At 35.7% G+C, this 25574-nt stretch overlaps 1 protein-coding gene and 1 long non-coding RNA gene across 2 annotated transcripts in view; one reads left to right on the top strand and one right to left on the bottom strand.

Annotated features, from left to right (window-relative positions):
- pex6 (peroxisomal biogenesis factor 6) overlaps positions 1-9575 on the top strand; it is a 31872-nt gene extending 22297 nt beyond the window's left edge. Inside the window, exons 15-17 of the mRNA XM_051694412.1 lie at positions 6887-6964; positions 7052-7191; positions 9165-9575. Coding sequence (XP_051550372.1) covers positions 6887-6964; positions 7052-7191; positions 9165-9301 — 355 coding nt within the window. The 3' untranslated portion in view covers positions 9302-9575. The remainder of the gene's footprint in view (positions 1-6886; positions 6965-7051; positions 7192-9164) is intronic.
- A 778-nt stretch (positions 9576-10353) lies between these two features.
- On the bottom strand, positions 10354-20391 carry LOC127438752 (uncharacterized). Its single transcript, XR_007896809.1, has 3 exons — positions 20254-20391; positions 16562-16709; positions 10354-11976 (listed from the first exon to the last, which is right to left on the bottom strand). It is a non-coding gene; the product is annotated as an uncharacterized LOC127438752 (long non-coding RNA).
- Between the last annotated feature and the right edge of the window lie 5183 nt (positions 20392-25574).

Raw genomic sequence — 25574 nt, 5'->3', positions numbered from 1 at the left:
CTCCAGGTCACGCAAAGTCTTTGGTCATCTTGCATGAACCACACGTTTGAGATCTCCCCAGAGTGGCTCGATGATATTAAGGTCAGGAGACTGTGATGGCCACTCCAGAACCTTCAACTTTTTCTGCTATAACCACTGGAGGGTCAACTTGGCCTTGTGCTTAGGGTCATTGTCATGCTGGAAAGTCCAAGAGCGTCCCATGCGCAGCATTCATGCAGAAGAATGCAAATTATCTGCCAGTATTTTCTGATAACATTTTCACAAGATTCCCCATGCCTTTAGAGCTCACACACCCCCAAAACATCAGTGAGTCACCACCATGCTTCACAGTGGGGATGGTATTCTTTTCACTATAGGCCATGTTGACCCCTCTCCAAACATAGCGCTTATGGTTGTGACCATAAAGCTCTATTTTGGTCTCATCACTCCAAATTACAGTGTGCCAGAAGCTGTGAGGCGTGTCAAGGCGTTTTTTTGTGACATTGGCTCAGTAAAGGCTTCTTTCTGGCAACTCAACCATGCAGCTCATTTTTGTTCAAGTATCGTCGTATTGTGCTCCTTTAAACAACCACACCGTCTTTTTCCAGAGCAGCCTGTATTTCGCCTGAGGTTACCTGTGGGTTTTTCTTTGTATCCCGAACAATTCTTCTGGCAGTTGTGGCTGAAATCTTTCTTGGTCTACCTTGGCTTGGTATCAAGAGATCCCCGAATTTTCCACTTCTTAATAAGTGATTGAACAGTACTGACTGGCATTTTCAAGGCTTTGGATATCTTTTTATATCCTTTTCCATCTTTATAAAGTTCCATTACCTTGTTACGCAGGTCTTTTGACAGTTCTTTTCTGCTCCCCATGGCTCAGTATCTAGCCTGCTCAGTGCATCCACGTGAGAGCTAACAAACTCATTGACTATTTACACACAGACACTAATTGCAATTTAAAAAGCCAAATGTGTGGGAAATTAACCTTTAATTGCCATTTAAACCTGTGTGTGTCACCTTGTGTGTCTGTAACAAGGCCAAACATTCAAGGGTATGTAAACTTTTGATCAGGGCCATTTGGGTGTTTTCTGTTATCATTATGATTTAAAAAGAAGCCAAACAACTATGTGATAATAAATGGCTTCATATGATCTCTATCCTTAAATAAAAGACAAATATCAGTCATATTTTCAAAATCAATGGCAAAATTTCTGCCAGGGTATGCAAACTTTTGAGCACAACTGTGTGTATGTATATATATATATATATATATATACAGGTGCATCTCAATAAATTAGAATGTCGTGGAAAAGTTCATTTATTTCAGTAATTCAACTCAAATTGTGAAACTCGTGTATTAAATAAATTCAATGCACACAGACTGAAGTAGTTTAAGTCTTTGGTTCTTTTAATTGTGATGATTTTGGCTCACATTTAACAAAAACCCACCAATTCACCATCTCAAAAAATTAGAATACATCATAAGACCAATAAAAAAAACATTTTTAGTGAATTGTTGGCCTTCTGGAAAGTATGTTCATTTACTGTATATGTACTCAGTACTTGGTAGGGGCTCCTTTTGCTTTAATTACTGCCTCAATTCGGCGTGGCATGGAGGTGATCAGTTTGTGGCACTGCTGAGGTGGTATGGAAGCCCAGGTTTCTTTGACAGTGGCCTTCAGCTCATCTGCATTTTTTGGTCTCTTGTTTCTCATTTTCCTCTTGACAATACCTGGTCTGGTGAGTTTGCTGGCCAGTCAAGCACACCAACACCATGGTCATTTAACCAACTTTTGGTGCTTTTGGCAGTGTGGGCAGGCACCAAATCCTGCTGGAAAATGAAATCAGAATCTTTAAAAAGCTGGTCAGCAGAAGGAAGCATGAAGTGCTTCAAAATTTCTTGGTAAACGGGTGCAGTGACTTTGGTTTTCAAAAAACACAATGGACCAACACCAGCAGATGACATTGCACCCCAAATCATCACAGACTGTGGAAACTTAACACTGGACTTCAAGCAACTTGGACTATGAGCTTCTCCACCCTTCCTCCAGACTCTAGGACCTTGGTTTCCAAATGAAATACAAAACTTGCTCTCATCTGAAAAGAGGACTTTGGACCACTGGGCAACAGTCCAGTTCTTCTTCTCCTTAGCCCAGGTAAGACGCCTCTGACGTTGTCTGTGGTTCAGGAGTGGCTTAACAAGAGGAATACAACAACTGTAGCCAAATTCCTTGACATGTCTGTGTGTGGTTGCTCTTGATGCCTTGACCCCAGCCTCAGTCCATTCCTTGTGAAGTTCACCCAAATTCTTGAATTGATTTTGCTTGACAATCGTAAGGCTGCGGTTCTCTTGGTTGGTTGTGCACCTTTTTCTTCCACACTTTTTCCTTCCACTCAACTTTCTGTTAACATGCTTGGATACAGCACTCTGTGAACAGCCAGCTTCTTTGGCAATGAATGTTTGTGGCTTACCCTCCTTGTGAAGGGTGTCAATGATTGTCTTCTGGACAACTGTCAGATCAGCAGTCTTCCCCATGATTGTGTAGCCTAGTGAACCAAGCTGAGAGACCATTTTGAAGGCTCAGGAAAACTTTGCAGGTGTTTTGAGTTGATTAGCTGATTGACATGTCACCATATTCTAATTTGTTGAGATAGTGAATTGGTGGGTTTTTGTTAAATGTGAGCCAAAATCATCACAATTAAAAGAACCAAAGACTTAAACTACTTCAGTCTGTGTGCATTGAATTTATTTAATACACGAGTTTCACAATTTGAGTTGAATTACTGAAATAAATGAACTTTTCCACGACATTCTAATTTATTGAGATGCACCTGTATATATATATATATATATATGTATATATGTATATATGTATATATATATATACAGGTGCATCTCAGTAAATTAGAATGTCGTGGAAAAGTTCATTTATTTCAGTAATTCAACTCAAATTGTGAAACTCGTGTATTAAATAAATTCAATGCACACAGACTGAAGTAGTTTAAGTCTTTGGTTCTTTTAATTGTGATGATTTTGGCTCACATTTAACAAAAACCCACCAATTCACTATCTCAAAAAATTAGGATACATCATAAGACCAATAAAAAAAACATTTTTAGTGAATTGTTGGCCTTCTGGAAAGTATGTTCTCAATTCGGCGTGGCATGTGGCACTGCTGAGGTGGTATGGAAGCCCAGGTTTCTTTGACAGTGGCCTTCAGCTCATCTGCATTTTTTGGTCTCTTGTTTCTCATTTTCCTCTTGACAATACCCCATAGATTCTCTATGGGGTTCAGGTCTGGTGAGTTTGCTGGCCAGTCAAGCACACCAACACCATGGTCATTTAACCAACTTTTGGTGCTTTTGGCAGGGTGGGCAGGTGCCAAATCCTGCTGGAAAATGAAATCAGCATCTTTAAAAAGCTGGTCAGCAGAAGGAAGCATGAAGTGCTCCAAAATTTCTTGGTAAACGGGTGCAGTGACTTTGGTTTTCAAAAAACACAATGGACCAACACCAGCAGATGACATTGCACCCCAAATCATCACAGACTGTGGAAACTTAACACTGGACTTCAAGCAACTTGGGCTATGAGCTTCTCCAACCTTCCTCCAGACTCTAGGACCTTGGTTTCCAAATGAAATACAAAACTTGCTCTCATCTGAAAAGAGGACTTTGGAACACTGGGCAACAGTCCAGTTCTTCTTCTCCTTAGCCCAGGTAAGACGCCTCTGATGTTGTCTGTGGTTCAGGAGTGGCTTAACAAGAGGAATACGACAACTGTAGCCAAATTTCTTGACACATCTGTGTGTGGTGGCTCTTGATGCCTTGACCCCAGCCTCAGTCCATTCCTTGTGAAGTTCAGCCAAATTCTTGAATCGATTTTGCTTGACAGTCCTCATAAGGCTGCGGTTCTCTCGGTTGGTTGTGCATCTTTTTCTTCCACACTTTTTTCTTCCACTCAACTTTCTGTTAACATGCTTGGATACAGCACTCTGTGAACAGCCAGCTTCTTTGGCAATGAATGTTTGTGGCTTACCCTCCTTGTGAAGGGTGTCAATGATTGTCTTCTGGACAACTGTCAGATCAGCAGTCTTCCCCATGATTGTGTAGCCTAGTGAACCAACCTGAGAGACCATTTTGAAGGCTCAGGAAACCTTTGAAGGTGTTTTGAGTTGATTAGCTGATTGGCATGTCACCATATTCTAATTTTTTGAGATAGTAAATTGGTGGGTTTTTGTTAAATGTGAGCCAAAATCAACACAATTAAAAGAACCAAAGACTTAAACTACTTCAGTCTGTGTGCATTGAATTTATTTAATACACGAGTTTCACAATTTGAGCTGAATTACTGAAATAAATGAACTTTTCCACGACATTCTAATTTATTTAGATGCACCTGTATATACAGTTGAAGTCAGAGGTTTATATACACCTTAGCCAAATACATTTAAACTCAGTTTTTAAACTCATTTAATTGTAGAAAACATTCCCTGTCTTAGGTCAGTTAGCTACTTTATTTTAAGAATGTGAAATTTCAGAATAATAGTAGAGAGAATGATTTATTTCAGCTTTTATTTCTTTCATCACATTCCCAGTGAGTCAGAAGTTTACATACACTTTGTTAGTATTTGGTAGCATTTCCTTTAAATTGTTTAACTTGGGTCAAATATTTTGGGTTGCCTTCTACAAGCTTCTCACAATAAGTTGCTGGAATTTTGGCCCATTCCTCCAGACAGAACTGGTGTAACTGTGTCAGGTTTGTAGGCCTCCTTGCTCGCACATGCTTTTTCAGTTCTGCCCACACATTTTCAGTCGGATTGAGGTTAGGGCTTTGTGATGGCCGCTCCAATACCTTGACTATGTTGTCCTTAAGCCATTTTTCCACAGCTTTGGAGGTATGCTTGGGATCATTGTCCATTTGGAAGACCCATTTGCGACAGAGCTTTAACTTCCTGGCTGATGTCTTGAGATGTTGCTTCAATATATCCACATAATTTTCCTTCCTCATGATGCCATCTATTTTGTGAAGTGCACCAGTCCCTCCTGCAGCAAAGCACCCCCACAACATGATGCTACCACCCCCAGCTTTACGGTTGGGATGGTGTTCTTTTGCTTGCAAGCCTCACCCTTTTTCTTCCAAACATAACTATGGTCATTATGGGCATTTTTTTTATCAGACCAGAGGACATTTCTCCAAAAAGTAAGATCTCTGTCTCCATGTGCACTTACGAACTGTAGTCTGGCTTTTTTTATGGCAGTTTTGGAGCAGTGGCTTCTTCCTTGCTGAGCAGCCTTTCAGGCTATGTCGATATAGGACACATTTTACTGTGGATATAGATACTTGTCTACTTGTTTCCTCCAGCATCTTCACAAGGTCCTTTGCTCTTGTTCTGGGATTTATTTGCACTTTTCGCACCAAACTACGTCCATCTCTAGGAGACTTGCATACTATTGTTTGTACAGATGAACATGGTACCTTCAGACATTTGGAAATTGCTCCAAAGTATGAACCAGACTTGTGGAGGCCCACAATTTTTTTCTGAGGTCTTGGCTGATTTCTTTTGATTTTCCCATGATGTCAAGCAAAGAGGCACTGAGTTTGAAGGTAGGCTTTAAAATACATCCACAGGAACATCTCCAGTTCAGTACACCTCTTAACAGAAGCTAATTGTCTAAAGGCTTGACATCATTTTCTGGAATTTTCCAAGCTGCTTAAAGGCACAGTTAACTTAGTGTATGTAAACTTCTGACCCACTGGAATTATGATATAGTCAATTAAAAGTGAAACAGTCTGTCTGTAAACAGTTGTTGGAAAAATTACTTGTCATGCACAAAGTAGATGTCCTAAATGACTTGTCAAGTTTGCTAATATTAAATCTGTGGAGTGGTTAAAAAATGAGTTTTAATGACTTCAACCTAAGTGTATGTAAACTTCTGACTTCAAATGTATATAAAAAAGTGACACCCTTGCTATTTGTGGTCAAATTTGTCCGACCTTAGGAAATGAATGGGAAAGACTAAAAAACAGGTTTTTTTTTTTTTTTTTTGGGATCAAAAACTATATATAAATCAGCCACAATGCAGAACAAACACACACAGAAATAAAGGGGTAAGGCTCTAAAACATGAAGAGTACAAAACATACACACATATTTCTTGACATTCCTATTAATTTACTTTATTACATTTTAATGTTTGAGATAAATGATTGGTAACAAAATGATTATTGTCTTCTCTTTGTAACACCAGGTCAGGTTTGACTGTAAGCATGATGTGACATTATTGCAAAAACTGACACTTCAGAACAGTAAAAAAAAAATAATAAAATGCTAAACTTAATAATATAATAATATAATTAACAAATAGTAGTTTGATCATGTTTAAATGTATATCCAAATGCATAAATTGTGATAAAATTTTGAATTACTGCACAGTAGGTGTCTGCCATCTACTGACTATTATTGTTATAACATGACATGACATGATAACATTTCTTTTATCACCAGATGGCAGTAATCTGCCCCCAATACATGATGCATTCTCAGGTTTTCTTCATGTTTCAACTTATAGAAGTGAAGGTTTTTACTGTTTTGAAGTGATGTAAATTTGCTTATTTGCAAATGTAAATAAATGGTGAAATCAAGAAATTCATATGTAAATAAGATATAAAATCATAAAATCCCAAAAGAAGTGCATAATTGTATTGTTTTTACTTAAGAGAAGAAGAAATGTGATCATTTCTTAAAAAAAAAAAAAAAAAAAAAACTTTACACCTGTACTGTTTCCGGTCAAAAATGACTGAGAATAGGAAAGCTGCCCTTCTTTTACAGAATAGGAGGGTTAAACGCTTTATATTTACAACAGTTCTCTTTTCTTGTTGCCAATTTGCAATGTTTTTTGTTTTCCAGATTTGATAAATTGGTGTATGTTGGCATCAGTGAAGACAGAGAGTCACAGCTGCAGGTGCTCAAGGCAATATTACGCAAGTGAGTGTGTACATCATAAGGTTCAAACCTTTCTCAATGGTTCATTGTGTCATTGGTATTGACTCTGTGGTGCGCTGGTGGTTGCAGGTTTAAAGTGGATCCCAGCGTGAATTTGTCAGAGGTTGTGGAGTGCTGCCCGCCACAGCTGACGGGAGCCGATCTGTACGCGCTCTGCTCAGATGCCATGATGTGTGCCATCAAGAGGAAGATCTTGTGCATCAATGAAGGTCCGTTATACTTAATCACAATGCAAATAGTGTGAATCCCCAAAGGAAAATAAACATTTAAAGGATGAACTGCCTCTATAGATGTAGAATCAGTATCTTCAGAGATTAGGCAAGATTATGTAATGCAGTAGTGACTAAACATGTCAAACTAAATGGTAAATGTCAGAGGAAAAGGCCACAATCATCTTCTCTTCAGTGCACAAGAGTATAAGAGTGTTTGACTGTCTGACAGTATTAATATTATGGCTGCACTATCACAAGGTTTCATTTAAGAGCTGACACTTTTTACATTTAAGTCCTCTTTAAAAGAACCAAGCTCAGAGCCAAACGGTCTCTCACTTTTCCAAGTATTTGACCAATAATGTTTTTTCTTAATTCCCAACATGTTTTCTGATTGAAAAAATTATTACGTCTATCAAAAATAAGAGCTTTCATAAATTTGAGATCCAGCTTTTGACAATTAGCACAATCGAGGGACTCATACACAAATATTACAAAAAGGTGCAAACATTAATTGATGCTCAAGAAGGCAACACACTATATTAAGAACCAAGGGGAGATACATTTTTGAATGGGACAATTTGTTTAAATTCAGTTATTTTCAAGGCAGATGCAAACTTATGCACTTACAGTTACTGTAAGGAACTACTACTAAAATACTGCTAAACATAGGTGTGGGCATTTTCTTTTATTCTTTTGATTATATCATCAACATCAGTAGTCCTCATTAGTTATAAATAGTCAAATTCTTAACTGAATTTACCATTATTGCTTGTAATAAATTATTTTTCAAATACTTTGTGTTGAATTTGTTGTGAATTCAAAACTTCTGCTTTACTTTTAAAAAGGAGTGCTGGAATTTTGCCACCCTAAATGCCCAGTGTTGCAATTATGCAAGTTTTACAAAAAATGACCCCAAAACAAAATATGCATGAAAAAGACATCATACTCAAAAATGATAGCACCTTCGGATAGTTCAACTTCAGTACAGTTCACTTTAAAGGGGAGCTAAATGAAGTTGATTTTTTTTTTATAAAATCAACTAATTTCATTAATATCCACAAACAGTTTACTTCAGTGCAAATATTTAGCAATATATATATATATATATATACACACACACAGTATAAACTGATATCAAAACAGTGTGTCTGCAGTTAAAAATGATAAAGCTGAGATCTTTATTTGTTATAATATGAGAAGTTGAAGATGTTATTAAACCAGGATAGAAATTAAAGCATTACATTTTATGCATGAAACCCATGTGTGCCATCAGGCATATTCCCACACTCTCTACAGTCTGAAACATACTCTCCGTAAGTGTATAAACACAGATGCTATGCAAGCTCAATCTCATGCGTCGTTGTTTTCCGAAATTTGTCAGCGCACAATTCACAAAGCAATGGTGGTGCGCATGGTGCATTCTCAGCATTTGTTGTGTATATTAGCATAAACTGCTGTATTTTACAGTCAGTTTTCTTTACTGACATGGTGGAGCACCAATTTGAGCAGAATCTGGTTGGTCTCATCAGTTTAAGTTAATTCAGTAATGACTCTGAATTACAGTAAATGTAAAGTTTTATAATGAATATGAGAAGTGAATATCTAAGAATATCCTTATTCATGCTGTGTATAGCATCTAAGACATGCTGCAGCTGCTGCACAAGTAGACATACTGTACATACAATCCTCCTGAATTTAGACCAGTGGTGCTGAGGAGGAGGAGGGTTTCAGTGAGGAAACTCTCATAGCACTGCAGTAAAACTAGGTTACCTGCAAACAACTAAACAATTTCAATGCTAGACAAAGTGGGAGCATGAAAGTGCGTCTGCATACTTGTGTAGAGTATGTTTCTGTCTTAACTCTTTCTGTTCTTTATTCATTTGTCTCTCTGGCTCTTTCTCAATATCTTGACAACCTGTCTACTGTCATTCAGTCTTCCCTTCATTTTGTTTTCTCTTTCTCTCCTGCAGGTGTGGATTCAGAGGTCAGCGCTCTCACTTTGTGTTCAGAAGACTTCAGGCAGGCTCTGTCAGGCCTTCAGCCGTCCGTCTCTGAACAGCAACTCTACACATATAAACTTATCCAGCAGAAATTCACATCAAAATAACTCAAGATCCACCAGTGTGTTGCATGTAAATCAGCTGTCCTAACCAGATAAAGCTTCCTCTTCCATGTTAAAGGACTGTTCCGGGTTAAGCTCAATTAACAGCATTTGTGGCATGATGTTGATTACAACAAAAAATTATGACTGCTCCCTCGTTTATGCAAAAAAGCGGTTACTGTGAGGACTTACAGTGGAAGTGAATGGGGCCAATCCCTAATCTGTTTAAAGTTATATCCAGTAACAGGACACATAATTTCACATTTAGTCTGGACAGATACATTTGTTCAATAAAATCATTGGAAACTTGTCGAATTGCATCTGGTTAGGACACGGTACAATACACTGTTCTCAAAAAAAAAAAAAAAAAAAAAACTTTCTTAGAACTAAGAATCTTTTCAAAGAACACCTGGAAATGAATTAGTAAAAAAGTCAATATATTTTACGTCGAACCTGCCCATGTTTACTTTCTTATGCCGTAGGATTTCTATGCATTTCTTCCTTGATGGGTTTCATCAATTATGCATGAATCTGAATCACACAGGTTGAAAAGTGGCAAATCTAAAGTTCATTAACTTCCTGCTTAGAGATTAACCTTAGAGATAGTTTCTAACCAGCACTGTTATAACCACAACTTAAAGAAAAAAGAGACGCTTAGCTGGACTGTCCGTGTGTTCCGAGGTGCTTGACGAAGGGCATCTTATTACAATGCGAAGTGAAAATATTCATACACAATAGACATTTTGATCTGAACATACAAGCTTTTTGCGGTGCACAAGCATGCATTGGTCACACTTTATATTAAGTGGTTAGTTTTAGATGTTTAATTTACTATTAATTTGCTATGCAAATGTGGAATAGGCAGGCTTAAATAAGTGGTTTGATTTGCACAGGTAATTTTGATAATATCTGTATATATTGAAAAAGATAAATGATAAAGCATTTAGTTTTTTTAGTTTTTTTTATGAAATGGCAAATTTTTTATTTTATGATTTTATAAATGTACTTAATCTTCTTCATCTTGTTACTACGCATGTATAACAAAGGACAAATGGAACGACTTTATATAAAGTGTTACCTTGTTTATTCATTGAGTAGAAGCTAAAATGATCTGAAATTAAACGTATGTGATTCTTCAAACAAATCTGTGTCTGCTTTGACAGAGTAACCAAAGGTAAAAGACAATATGAACATAAAAGACAAAATTAATTGAAGAGAATATAATTTAGTACATTTTCAAACTGTGCAAGCATATATTTTGTGACTCGTGCTGCAGCTTGTTGCTGGAGGTTTTGTACAGAGTCTAATTGTCATTACTGCAATGCAATAAATAAATTATTATTATTAAATAAAAAAAATGTGTATATTATTTAAATTTTAAAATGTTTATACCTCACAGTAGTATTTGTTGTACTACCTTCAAAACAATCATTGTATTACAGTACTTTTACAGTAAAACATTAGTTTTTATTTAGATTTTGGGGTGAAATAAATATTATATTATATATAAAGAAGGTGATGCTGATTTTGAAGAATATTATGATTTTTTATCTTTGCATTGTAACATTATTTTCATGACAAACACATATTCCCCTAAATTGTTTTTACCGTAGTGCAAAGAGAAAAAAACAATTCTTATTACCGTTATACAATATACATTTGAAAGCATTTATATCAGTTGTATTTGTTGTACTGCCTTAATAATTGTATTACAGTAATTTTACTGTAAAATTTTACTGTTGCTTTGTTATGGAAAAATGCTAATGGTCCTAAAAGTAGGCTTAATTTTCTTTATGGAAAATATAATTTCTTAGTTTTTTCTTTCAATATTGAAATATGACCAGGACCTTAATAGGTTATGTGAGATTCACGTTAACAATTAGTGCAAAATGTTTCTTTATTAAAATGTTAATTATTACTCTGTAGACATCTTCAGAAAAAAACAATAAATTATTAACATGAATAATGTCAAATAATGTCTTCAAAATTTGTTTTTACATTCTTAAAAGTATTTTTTTTTTATTTTTTTTTTTATGTTGGTTACATTTTAAAGGGGTCAAGAAATGCATGTTTGTAGTGTGATATAAAATATTAGTGAAGGTTGTTTTAATTTGATATTGACATTTACAAGAATTGTTTTACTCTTAAGGACAAAGTAAAGGTCAGTCTGATCAGATCAACAGTATGTAAAACCTGCTGGTGTGCTAGTTACTAGCTTATGGTATCTATACATCTTTTTTTCTTTTTTTTTTTTCTTTTTTTCTTTTTCCACTCACACATCATTTGGTATCAAAAATAAAAATCCCTGAAATCCTGACCACAGAACACAGTAAAATCACTGTCAACCAAAGGCACTTAAAGGAGTAATGATAGCAATCATGTACTGTGACACGCTGTGTAGTGTAATGAAGCATGACAGATGTGTATTTGAGAGAAGGATGAACAAATGTCAATGTGATGCTCCAGATTTTAGTCAGGGGGTCTGGATCTTTGTGGGAGATCCCTCATTTTCACAGCACACTCTGAACCCCTTCTGGATTCACTTGGGCATTTAGTTTGTAAGTTTGGTAGATATGGGTAATGTGGTTTCTCTGTGTCTTGATTTGCTTCCATTTCTGCAACAGGTGGGGTCTCTGTCTGTGTCAACAACTTAGGTGAAATGTGGCATTCGACTGCAGGTTCTGCAACAGAAGTTAATGCATGTGAGGCATTAGCATCAACAGGTTAAGATTCAACACAAAAATTTGTGTAGCAATTGAGAAAATAGAATGATATTATCTCAACCCGATCTCATGAGAAGTCGTAATTTTATTTTTTACATATTTATTTTTCAGCCATTTAGAAAAATGAACGGACCAACAATGCGCTACGATGGGCTATCTTGCAATTTTGGAATCTCATACGAATTAGTATGACTTATTATAATTTGTTGAGACAATGTTGCGGTACAACTTTTATTCCCATTTTTAATTTCCAGACCAACCAATCAACAAACAGAAGTTTTAAATCGATAAAATGCAGTTATCAAATTTTCACTAGCCTCCTACAGTGCATCCGGAAAGTATTCACAGCGCTTCACTTTTTCCACATTTTGTTATGTTACAGCCTTATTCCAAAATGGATTAAATTCATTATTTTACTCAAAATTCTACAAACAATACCTCATAATGACAATGTGAAAGAAGTTTGTTTGAAATCTTTGCAAATTTATTAAAAATAAAAAACGAAAAAAAATCACATGTACATAAGTATTCACAGCCTTTGCCATGACACTCAAAATTGAGCTCAGGTGCATCCTGTTTCCACTGATCATCCTTGAGATGTTTCTACAACTTGATTGGAGTCCACCTGTGGTAAATTCAGTTGATTGGACATGATTTGGAAAGGCACACACCTGTCTATATAAGGTCCCACGGTTAACCGTGCATGTCAGAGCACAAACCAAGCCATGAAGTCCAAGGAATTGTCTGTAGACCTCCGAGACAGGATTGTATCGAGGCACAGATCTGGGGAAGGGTACAGAAATATTTCTGCAGCATTGAAGGTCCCAATGAGCACAGTGGCCTCCATCATCCGTAAATGGAAGAAGTTTGGAACCACCAGGACTCTTCCTAGAGCTGGCCGCCTGGCCAAACTGAGTGATCGGGGGAGAAGGGCCTTAGTCAGGGAGGTGACCAAGAACCCGATGGTCACTCTGACAGAGCTCCAGCGTTTCTGTGTGGAGAGAGGAGAACCTTCCAGAAGAGCAACCATCTCTGCAGCACTCCACCAATCATGCCTGTATGGTAGAGTGGCCAGACGGAAGCCACTCCTCAGTAAAAGGCACATGACATCCCACCTGGAGTTTGCCAAAAGACACCTTAAGGACTCTCAGACCATGAGAAACAAAGATTGAACTCTTTGGCCTGAATGGCAAGCTTCATGTCTGGAGGAAACCAGGCACCGCTCATCACCTGACCAATATCATCCCTACAGTGAAGCATGGTGGTGGCAGCATCATGCTGTGGGGATGTTTTTCAGCGGCAGGAACTGGGAGACTAGTCAGGATCGAGGGAAAGATGAATGCAGCAATGTACAGAGACATCCTTGATGAAAACCTGCTCCAGAGCGCTCTGGACCTCAGACTGGGGCAAAGGTTCATCTTCCAACAGGACAACGACCCTAAGCACACAGCCAAGATAACAAAGGAGTGGCTACGGGACAACACTGTGAATGTCCTTGAGTGGCCCAGCCAGAGCCCAGACATGAACCTGATTGAACATCTCTGGAGAGATCTGAAAATGGCTGTGCACCGACGCTCCCCATCCAACCTGATGGAGCTTGAGAGGTCCTTCAAAGAAGAATGGGAGAAACTGCCCAAAAATAGGTGTGCCAAGCTTGTAGCATCATACTCAAAAAGACTTGAGGCTGTAATTGGTGCCAAAGGTGCTTCAACAAAGTATTGAGCAAAGGCTGTGAATACTTATGTACATGTGATTTTTATTTATTTATTTATTTATTTTATAAATTTGCAAAGATTTCAAACAAACTTCTTTCATGTTGTCATTATGGAGTATTGTTTGTAGAATTTTGAGGAAAATAATGAATTTAATCCATTTTGGAATAAGGCTGTAACATAACAAAATGTGGAAAAAGTCTAATAAATAACTATCTTTAGTCTAATAAAGGAAGCATCAGTTAACAAATTGTTACTCATTCCAGTTTGCAATATAAATGACTGATATACAGTATGTCCAACATAGTCACATACCAACTTGTAATAATATGTACTCTCAAGATATTGTACAATATCTTCTGTAATGTCCTGAGACTTCGTATGATATTTTACGATTTTGCCATCTCGTACAAATTATTACATCATAATCTCATGATTAGTTGTCATGAGACTTTATAGTATTTTAAGACTTCTTCATCTCGTACTCATTATTACGAGTTTTCATGAGACTTTGTACGATATATTTATTTTTTTTGGGGGGGGGGATTTTTCCCCTTTTTCTCCCAATTTGGAATGCCCAATTCCCAATGCGCTCTAAGTCCTCGTGGTCGCATAGTGATTCGCCTCAGTCCGGGTGGTGGAGGACGAATCCCAGTTGCCTCCGTGTCTGAGAACATCAACCCGCGCATCTTATCACGTGGCTTGTTGAGCGCGTTGCCACGGAGACATAGCGCATGTGGAGGCTTCACGCCATCCACCGCGGCAACCACGCTCAATTCACCATGCGCCCCACCGAGAACAAACCACATTATAGCGACCACGAGGAGGTTACCCCATGTGACTCTACCCTCCCTAGCAACTGGGCCAATTTGGTTGCTTAGGAGACCTGGCTGGAGTCACTCAGCATGCCCTGGGATTCGAACAACGAACTAGCGAACTCCAGGGGTGGTAGTTGTACGATATATTTTAATTTCGCCATCTCGTATGAATTATTACAAGTTTTCATGAGTCTCTGTACGAAATCTTATTATTTTGTCATCTAATTCAAACTCATTCATGGGTTTTCATGAGACTTTGTACGATGTCTTATGATTTCGTCATCTCGTACAAATTATTATGAGTTGTCATGAGACTGTATGATATCTTATGATATTGTCATCTTGTATTAATTATTATGAGTTGTCATGACTCGGTACAATATCTTATGATTTTGCCATCTCGTGCAAATTATTACGAGTTGTCATGACTCGGTACGATATCTTATGATTTTGCCGTCACATACAAATTATTATGAGTTTTCATAAGACTTTGTATGATATATTCTAATTTCGCCATCTCGTACGAATTATTACGAGTTTTCATGAGACTTTGTACGATATCTTATGATTTTGTCATCTCGTACGAATTATTATGAGTTTTCTTGAGACTTTGTACGATATCTTATGATTTTGTCATCTCGTACAAATTATTACGAGTTTTCATGAGACTTTGTACGATATCTTATGATTTTGTCATCTCGTACGAATTATTATGAGTTTTCTTGAGACTTTGTACGATATCTTATGATTTTGTCATCTCGTACGAATTATTATGAGTTTTCATGAGACTTTGTACGATATCTTATGATTTTGTCATCTCATACAAATTATTACGAGTTTTCATGAGACTTTGTAAGATATCTTATGATTTTGTCATCTCGTACAAATTATTACGAGTTTTCATGAGACTTTGTAAGATATCTTATGATTTCATCATCTTGTACAAATGATTACGCGTTGTCATGAGTCTTTGTATGATATTTTACGATTAAACCATCTCTCACAAATTATTAAGAGCTTTCATGAGTCTCTGTACATCTTATGATTTCATCGTCTCGTACAAATTATTATGAGTTGTTATTAGACTTTGTATGATATTTTACGATTAAACCATCTCACACAAATTATTAAGAGCTTTTGTGAGTCTCTGTACAATATCTTATGATTTCGTCGTCTCGTACAAATTATTATGAGTTGTTATTAGACTTTGTACGAAACTCTATGACTTTTCCATCTTATACGAATTATATTTGTACAAATAACTGTCATTGGACTATGTTGAATGTTCAATATGGGGAAAAGCATGCATGCCAAATGTGGGACGTAGCTAACATTCTGCTTTTGCTTAATAAAAATTTCGATAATTTAAATAAGGTTTTCACTACAATCAACTGAATATTAATTCAACAGATTATAATGACATTATTGTATGATTTTAATGGTTGGATACAGTCAAAAATGTCAAGAGGTGGGGCAGGCCTAAATAATCATATTATACAGACATTTACGATCTTTACAACTAGCTAGTTTTCATGCTACGTTACTTTATGTTAATTTATAGTTTATCAAATCTAATAATTCTCAAAAAAAGGTATTTGTGGCTCTGATGTTTTAAAAGAAGTTATGGGACATCAAAATGGACCTTATTCGAGGAAAGTGCCTGGTGCATAGCTATATAAAAAAAAAATGGTTCAACAGATTTAATAATTATTCATCAACAGTTTTTCAATCACAGTTTTGAGTGTCAAATGTTGCCCTCATATTCCCCTATCAAGTCAACTAATCTTCTGTTTAAACCAACAGCATATGCATTTCATGGATTTCATACTCACTTCATTAAAATTTCATGATGCACAACACAATCAAAATCCAGTTAAATTAACAACAAAGTATTGCTGTAATGCCTAAATTTGAGCTGCTGTGTCATGGGCATCATTAGAGAAAGACAGAAGAATATTTGATGGATGTGCAGTTTGAGAGCTCACACTGACATGCAACAATAACCATATTTACCGCTTACGTGGCCTTTGCTACTTTTGTGCGTTTCATCCTTTTCCTCCGCATGAGGGTGACCTGCGGTCTCTTCAAGCCGGCGATGAGTAGCAGCAGTCTGGGTCGGGACTTGGTGAGCCAGCTTCTGAGTAGCGTCCCCTTGGGAAACCTGGAACGCACCAGAACCCATGAGTCCAATGTGTTTACATCACTTACACCTAATGGTTATTGATGCTGTAATCTAAAACATATCTGTGCTTGTACCCAAATCATTATTCATCCTTTCTTTAAAATTCAATGCATTTGTATTTATTTTACTGCTTCAAATGGAGCGTCATAAGTCCAAACTGGTTTAATGGTCAAGAGACTAACGTCAAATTAATAGATTTTCCCAGAGTATTTTTACCTGAGTTGGTATGTCAAACAATAAAGTATTGCCAAGGACTTGATCAGTTTTCTACTATCAAATTATGTTTATTTTAGTTGTAGAAACTGGGTTGTGACATTGCCTTCAATGTCTTTTTCACAACAGAAAGTTCAGATGGACTTGAGAACTCTTAAACTTACTACAGTTTGTTATAGTAATATGTTATTACAGAAATGTGGGATTATTCTTTAACATTCAGATAAGCAACTTTTTATTCCCATAAACATTTTTTTTTTTAATAAAAAGTGATTTTTTTTGCTTAAGTTTTATGAAAGAAAGATCTTTCTCTTCAAGAGAAAAATAAAAGATTGTTTTTGTATGAAGTAAATTAAGCCTTATTTTACAATCATTAGACATTCGCATTATATTCTATAAAATTAAGTATATTTCCCTACCAAATTCTCATTACCATAATGTGAAAAATAAATATTGATATTTTTTTTAAATAATAAAGTACTTACAAATCATGGTAGCTTTTGGTAGTAAAAAAGAGATTTTGAGGATATGACAAGTTACTGCAATGGCAAAAAAAAAAAAAAAAAAAAAAATCTAATTCTCAGTACAGTAGTGTAAAATAATACTTGAACTGTATTCTCAGCTTTTAAAATACAATTTTAAGTATACATTCTGGCAGTTGTACTGAATTACATTTATTTTGATTTTAATAAATGTGATTGGATAAAAATTCATATTTCTAGTTTAAAATTTGTGGAAGCAAGATCTTGCAAAAACTGTCAAGAAATGTTCAGGTCATATTTCACCCTAAAATCAAAAGAGAAAAAAACCCAGGTGTTTTTGTCTGAAAAAATAAAATAAAAATGTAAATCTTTTTGAATCTTTAAGAATTTCTCATCAAAATCTAGCATATTTTCCACCCAAATTTTCATTACCGTAATGCAAAAAAAACTAAAAAACCAAAACAATTATTCTCATTACTGTAATGTCAAACAATATTAATATGTTGTTTAAATAGTAAAGTATTTATAGATCATAGTATTATTTGGTAGTAAAAGAGATTTTGAGGAGATATGGTCATGACGAGTTACTGGAATGGAAAAAAAAATCTCATTCTCAGTACGGTAATATGAAAAATAACATAAAAAATTTACAGTGCATATGTAAAGTACAACTGCAAGTATACTGTACATCATGGTAGTGTTTGTTGTCCTGAATTGAATTTATGCTGATTTTAATAAATATAATTGTGTCTAGACAGGATGAGATTCATTACTGTATTACAGTAATGACAGTATTTTCCATTACACTAATTAGAATTGGGGGGGGGGGGCTGCGCGTAATTTTCACTAAAATAATGTCACAATGCCAATATATGTATATGGCACTGTATACAGTATATATATATATATATATATATATATATATATATGATGAAGACCAGATTATTGATGCTCTGATCTGCTCAGAACATTTTATTTAAATGATTTTGGCAGAATGTAATTGCCTATACACCGTTTTACGCATTTTTTTCCTTTGTTTCCCAAATTTATGCTTATACATTAATAGAAGGCATAATAAAGTATTTTGGGTCGTTTACACATAAGGCGTTTTCGTCATCAGGATTGTTGATTGACATTAGAATTTATGAGAATGTATAAAGGAAAGGGTATATCTTAGATGATCATCAAGTTTTAAATTTTTCACCAATTTCAATCACTTTTTGCCTTAACTAGTTCATTTTAAATGGTCCTATGGTTTGACAAATGGATAGTTATAGTACGACTATTCCATTTAGTCTCAATTAATATGAACTTATAAAAGCTGCCTGTATAATGTTTATAAAAGAATTAGCAAAATGCTGTTTAAAATTGTTTTACATTGAGTATAGTACAGTATTTCACACCATATTTCATGTAAACTACACTTCAATTAAAAACATTTGGAAACTCCATAGCCAGACTTCATAAAAGATCACACACTGTTGACCTTGTAACATGGTAACCTGGCCCTAAATTCCTCATTATTCCAAGGAATTCAAATCCACAACTTTTACAAAATGTTCTACACCTTGCCTGCTTGCATGGTTTATGAAATTGTTTGGCAAATTTAATATTTGTCTCAGCTACCAATAGACTGTAACAGTCTGGTTCCGGAGGTAAAAATCCCATTCATTTTCTCCATAAGTGAATTTATTTTTAATGATAACTTATAAACCTTTAAAGGCAGACTGAACTTGAGTTCAGAGGTTGTCAATATGCTTCAGTTGAAGCCATCAGTCTTTGTTATTTCAACTTAATTTTCTAAAAAACGTGTTTAAAGGAATATTCCGGGTTCAATACAAGTTAAGCTCAGTCGACAGCATTTGTGGCATAATGTTGATCACCACAAAAATTTTATTCAACTCATTGCTACTTTTCTTTAAAAAAAAAAGCAATAATCTAGGTTGCAGTGAGACACTTACAATGGAAGTGAATTAAAAAAAATCAAAAAATTTTTGAACATTAAAATACTCACTGTTTCAAAAGTATAGTCACAAGATGTAAACAATATGTGTGCAAACATGATTTTAATGTGATAAAATCACTTACTAACTGCATCTGTGTAAAGTTATAGATAATTTTACAACTGCATTACTATGACGATGTAATGTCAACAAACCCTAAAACCTTAAAATGACTATGTAAACAACTTTACAGCTCAATTAATACATGATTTTTAACAGATGAATTAATGAAAGTGCTTTTATAAATTTATGAGATTCACCTTTCTGCCTTTAAACCCTCTTAAAAGTGGCCCCATTCACTTCCATTGTAAGTGTCTCATTGTAACCTCGATTTTTGCCTTTTTTTTTTTTTTTTTTTTAGAAAAAGAGGAACGAGTTGAAATACATTTTTGTGGTAATCAACATTATGCCACAAATGCTGTCGATTGATATTAACTTGTATTGAACCCGGAACATTCCTTTATTAGCAGAATTTCAGGTGAAGAACTACATTACCTGTGAATCCTGGAGGGAAAGGATCCACCTATCAGGATTTTATGAAACCACAATAGAAAAAAATGAATGGGAAAAATTATTTCCTGAACTAAGATGGCACTGTTGTTCTCGATAGGAGTGTAGCACTCTCAGCTCCATGATCAAATCCATTCCAAAGATTTTGCACATAACAGTGTGGAAAAAGCGAAAAAGGTCTTTAGATTTCGATTTCTGCGAAATTTCCATTATCTCTTCAGAACAGACAAAATCAGACCGATTCGTCTGTCTCTCTGCACACAATTTCTATGGATACAGGCACCAAAAATTCTACTGAGAACATCAGAACAGTACCTCAATCAGTAACACTCCTCACCGAACCACCATAGCAACAATTCTAGCTTCCTGAATACCAGCACGTTCACACATCAAACACAGTCACATTCTGGGGTAATAGCTGACAGTATAAGCACCCAAGCTTTTATATTCAAGTCCGACTGTTTGCATGTCTGACTGCTGAGCTCATTGGAAAATAAAAAACTTCAATTGTTTCAACTTTTGCTGGTTGAGCATGAGCCAATGGGCCAGAGAGAGATCTAGCAACGTTTAGACACATTACGGCCTTGCTGAAGCCATTGTTGTGTCCCCCAGTGGGGCTTGATGATAAATGTGGTGACAGCAACATTGTTTGTTTCACTGCCTTGTTTTCCTCTTGTTTTCTTCATCTAATTCCACCCTTCAGGAGCTGGAACTGATTTCAGGACAGTATTTCTCCTTGAAGAATCTCGCTGATGTGTGTAAAAATTTTTAGGTACATTGATTTTGGTATTTTTGCTTTTAGTTTTTGCTAATATGTTCTAATATGCCAAATTAGCAGCTTCACTATCACCAAGGTGCCCCAAAAGTATGGTACTCCACAGTTGGGAAGTATGAAGAGGTATAGCTGAACTTCTTGTGACCTTTGTTGCCAAGTTTTACTTTATCATCCTTCTACATATGTTTTCAGCTCCAGGACGAAGACCTTTTCGTTGTTACCCACACACATACAGTATTAACTGTACAACTGTCATATCCAAGTATATCCACTTTTTACTCTAGAGTTCAGTTTTTTAAACTGAATGTCACTTTAGAATGAGTTTCTAGTCTAAAAATGTTTTTTTTTTTTTTTGGTAACTTTAGCAGTTTAGCACTACCAAGAGGCCCAAGCTGCATATCTACACCGGAGATTTGTATTTTTTTTTAAAAGCAAAACCCTGCTGAATAAAAATGTTTTAACCAGCCTAAGGTGGTTTTCTGGTCCTGGCTGGTCTATTTGTTCTCCTAGCCTGGCCAAGCTGGTGTTTAGCTGGTCAGCTAGAAGGTCTCCCAGCCTGACCAGCTGTGCCCAAAAAACCCCTCTTATACCATCAAAACAGAGTGACTTCGCCTGGGAGATCAGTTAACCACATTATACTGTTAAAAGTGTTTTTTTTTTTTTTTTTTTTTGCCAAAGTGTCTACCAACCAATAGTAGGCCCAAAAACAGTAATAATGATTGAATGAATGATTCATTGAATAATGAATGACTGCATTTCAGTTATGAATGAATTTTGAAGACTAAATTCAAAGTCAATGTAAATTAACTTGGGGGAAAAAAAAAAAATCCTAGACAACATTCAAAATACTTATAGGACTATAAACCACTACAGTATTTTACAACAATCTTAAAACCTGTTGATGTGCATGCCTCCGCCCCCCAGAACTGATGTCACTTGCTTAAATTAGTTCACATTTACTATATAGTCTAGACAAAAAAAGAGTTAATAATGTTGACAAATTATAAAGATATATAATTTGTCAACATTATGAACAATTTTGAACAGCACACTGTATAGTAAATGTGAACTCATTTAAGCAAAGTAAAGTCAAACCCATGGGTGGGGACAATGAGCATCAACAATGAACATAATCGAACACACTCAATGAAATGTCAGTAAAACTGAACATAACTCATTTCTCCACTTCAGATCTCAACAACAAACTTTTATAAATAAGCAACATATGCGAAGATCTGTCTAAGCATAAAACATCAGTCCAGTTTATCTTGGTCATCAGCTTCATACTTTTTTACAAAATTATTTAATATGCACTCGTATGAAAAACAGAAAGTGTATCTTACCAATTGACTCCACACATTTGTTAGGATATGCCCCCTGCACCCTGCTAAGCCACATATATGATGCTAATGGTCTTATTAGTGTCACACTAGAAAGTTCAACCAGGATGGAAAAAAAAACAAATCTGTTGGACAATAGAAAAAGCATCAACTCCATGGGGCAGAACGGGAGGGGGGGAGGGGTGGGGGGTGCTTGAACAGGAGGGTCCACTCAGCACTTCTCTCAGCGAGCAACAACGGATGATCCCGCGCTCTCCACCAATCAGAGCGCTCGCTGAAGCTGTTTCCATGACAGCCAGCACCTCACCGATATAAAATTAGAGAGAATGTCAAGAGAGGTCAGCCAAACTGCCATCCTCTGTTTCACATGTGAAAAATAAACTACAAATTAATATTACAGGTCCCAAGGGTTCAAATACAGTGGCCCCAAAAGGTATTTGGACACTTTAGTCACACTTTGAAATGTCTGAATGTTATTGCATTAGATAAAAAAAGATATCACAATCATATTTTTCAAGCAAAACATTTCACAAAAAAAGTTTGTTAGGTTGGAAATTATAAAACAAAAGATATACTTTTCTAAATGAAGACTGCAGCTGAGTTCTGAATGAAATACTATCTCACTACTTACTGAATGCACAAAATTCCCTGTATACTGCCAACTATTTTTTACATTTTACATTTCCTGTTAGTGAAAAAGCAGGCAAATTCACTTTTTGTGTTCCACACAAGAAAGTAGTCATATGGGTTTGGATGACACTGGAGGGAGTAAATAATGGCAGAATTTTCATTTGGCATAAGTGTCCAAATTCTTTTGGTGCCACTTTATTTGCTATTCATAAAATACAAAGCTTGGGCCCCTTTTTTACATAAAAAAATAAATAAAATAATAATAATAATTATTATGTTTTTGCCACTTTTATTGAAGGTACTGTAGAAAAGAAACCGGAAATCATGTGGAGAGAGAAAAGTGGCAATGACATTGGCCAGATTTGAACCTGCATCTCCCATATAAGCGCCACTGCTCAACATGTCTGGACAACTACTAGACCACAGCTTCACTTTGCAAATTCTTTATTTACAATTATAGATTTAAATAATGCATCATGTCCTTTTATATCTCAAAAATATCGCATTAATAACTATACATACATTTCTTATGAAAAAAGGGCAAATCTCCAAAGTTACCCAAAAACTGTTGAAATCTAGAAGTTCCTTACAGGAATAGTTTACCCAAAAATCGTTTACTCACCCTCATGCCATCCCAGATGTGTATGACTGTTTTTCTTCTGCAGAACACAAACAAAGGTTTTTTTTTAGAATATCTCAGCTCTGTTGGTCCAAACAATGCATGTGAATGGTGACAGACTACTTTTCCATCCACTTTCACTTTCACTTTAAGATGTGAAAGTGAAACTAAACAGGCACCACATGTGATTTTCAGATGTAAAAGTGAAAGTGGAGATTTAGAGTAATAAAAGGACTTGAACCTATTATATTGATTATGAAGACATGGATTAAAACACTGGAGTCTTGTGGATTACTTTTATGTTCCTTTATGTGATTTTTGGACTTACAAAGTTCTGATCACCATTCACTTGCATTGTATGGACCAACAGAACTGAAATATTCTTCTATAAATCTTTGTTTGTGTTCTGCTGAAGAAAGAAAGTCATACACATCTGGAATGGCATAAGGGTGAGAAAATGATGAGATAATTTTCATTTTTAGGTGAACTATCCCTTTAAGGGTGAATCTCATGACAACCTTTAAAAAAAAGCAAAAAGCAAAAAAGAAATCATGAAGCCTATTTTTTTCAGGAATATGAATTATTGCCATGACAGTTAAGCATATTTCTCTCCATAGTTCTCATTACCATAATGCAAAAAAATTGATAGTGTAGGGGTTGAAATAAGATTCCCACCTTTTTATTTATCATGCCTTTAGTTAGTTTTATACTACAATTGTTATTAATGATTTTTATTTGATGTTCTTATAATTATATGTTATATAATATTTATTAAATGTCACAAGTGTATATTTAATCTTTGAGAAGTGACTGAGGGTCTGACCCATGTCAGTAGAGTAATATCTATCGTGAGAATAGATATTTAAGGGATAATGTACAGTCTGTCGGTTGTTATCGCACAATAAAGTCCCGACAGGGTGATCAGGACCCTGATGCGTAGCAGAAGGATCTTGTATCACCCTGAAGGGGTTTATTTTGCAATAACAACCGACAGACTACATTATCCTCATTACATGGCTACTAACCAAATAAATAAATAAATAAATAAATAAATACATGGACATAACATTTTGATTTGCATTGAAATTATGTAATTTGAGACGAAAGAAATCACTGAACAGTTGAAATCAACCTTCGGTTTGCATTGGAGTTCTCAATATTCAGTCTATTACAAGACTACTTACCAAATAAATAAATAAATGCAATGAAACATTGATTTGAGTTTAAATTATTTTATTAACTTACTTGTAGAAATCACACAGTGATCCGAGAAGCAGGAGAGATGGCTCACAGAACCCGGATGAGAGGTTTGATCCATCTAAATTTCCGGATGTGCGGTTGTTACAGAGCAATATCTGACCGCTGGATGGCGCCATTGACCAATCAGAATCGAGGATTCCAGTGAGCCGTGTAATAAACACTGATATTGTACTCTTTAATTCTCAAGTTTATTAAACATTAACTTCATCTATATTATTTCATTTGAGCATTATTGCATACTGTATATTATATGCCTTATTGTACTACATACAAGCAGTATGAGGTTATACCAGGTTATACTGTTCAGTGACTGTAAGATTACTTTCATAAAAAAAACCTGACACATTATTTTTTAACACATTCAATACTTTCCAGCATCCTTTATTCCCTTTATCACTGACCACTCTATATTGTATGTTTGATTAATTTTTTTATTTAATTATAAGTGAAAGATTTAGGCAGAATTCTCTACATTTTAGAAGTCTCCTTGCAGGCCCTTCATTTGATAAAAGCACAAAAACAATGTGCAAATAAAGCCGCGTTCCCATCCCATGTGTTCAAAAGAACAAAATCAGCACATCCAGGGAAACTGTAGCCACTGAAACTCTTTTATTAATAAAATACTTGTGGTTTAGAAAACGCAGACAAAACACTGTAAATAACTTGTCTCATTTCTGGGAGCGAAAGCGCGTCACACAGTTCTGAGAGCACAATGTGTGTGCGTGGTCCTTCATCCTTATGACTTTGCCTTGCAGATCTTTAAGACATTTTTTTTTTTTAAAGTGTCACAAAACCTGTTCTTCGGCTTCGGCTTGTTTTCGACTTATATTTCACAGCAAACTCTTTGCAGGCTTTGGATTTTCAGGACACCCAGAGCAACGTTTCAGATGCGATGATTGGTCAGCTGGTTAGTCCAGTTATGAACAAGTTAGTTAGTCACATGACTTTTTCTTTGCACATATTGTATTTCTAATTAATTCAATAGGAGTTTATTCAGTAAATGTGTTACCAT

Source organism: Myxocyprinus asiaticus, chromosome 50 (assembly GCF_019703515.2).
Source record: "Myxocyprinus asiaticus isolate MX2 ecotype Aquarium Trade chromosome 50, UBuf_Myxa_2, whole genome shotgun sequence".
In the NCBI taxonomy this organism is placed as follows: Eukaryota; Metazoa; Chordata; class Actinopteri; order Cypriniformes; family Catostomidae; genus Myxocyprinus; species Myxocyprinus asiaticus.
The sequence above is the reverse complement of the archived record's forward strand: the minus strand, read 5'-3'. Positions and strand labels throughout refer to the sequence as shown.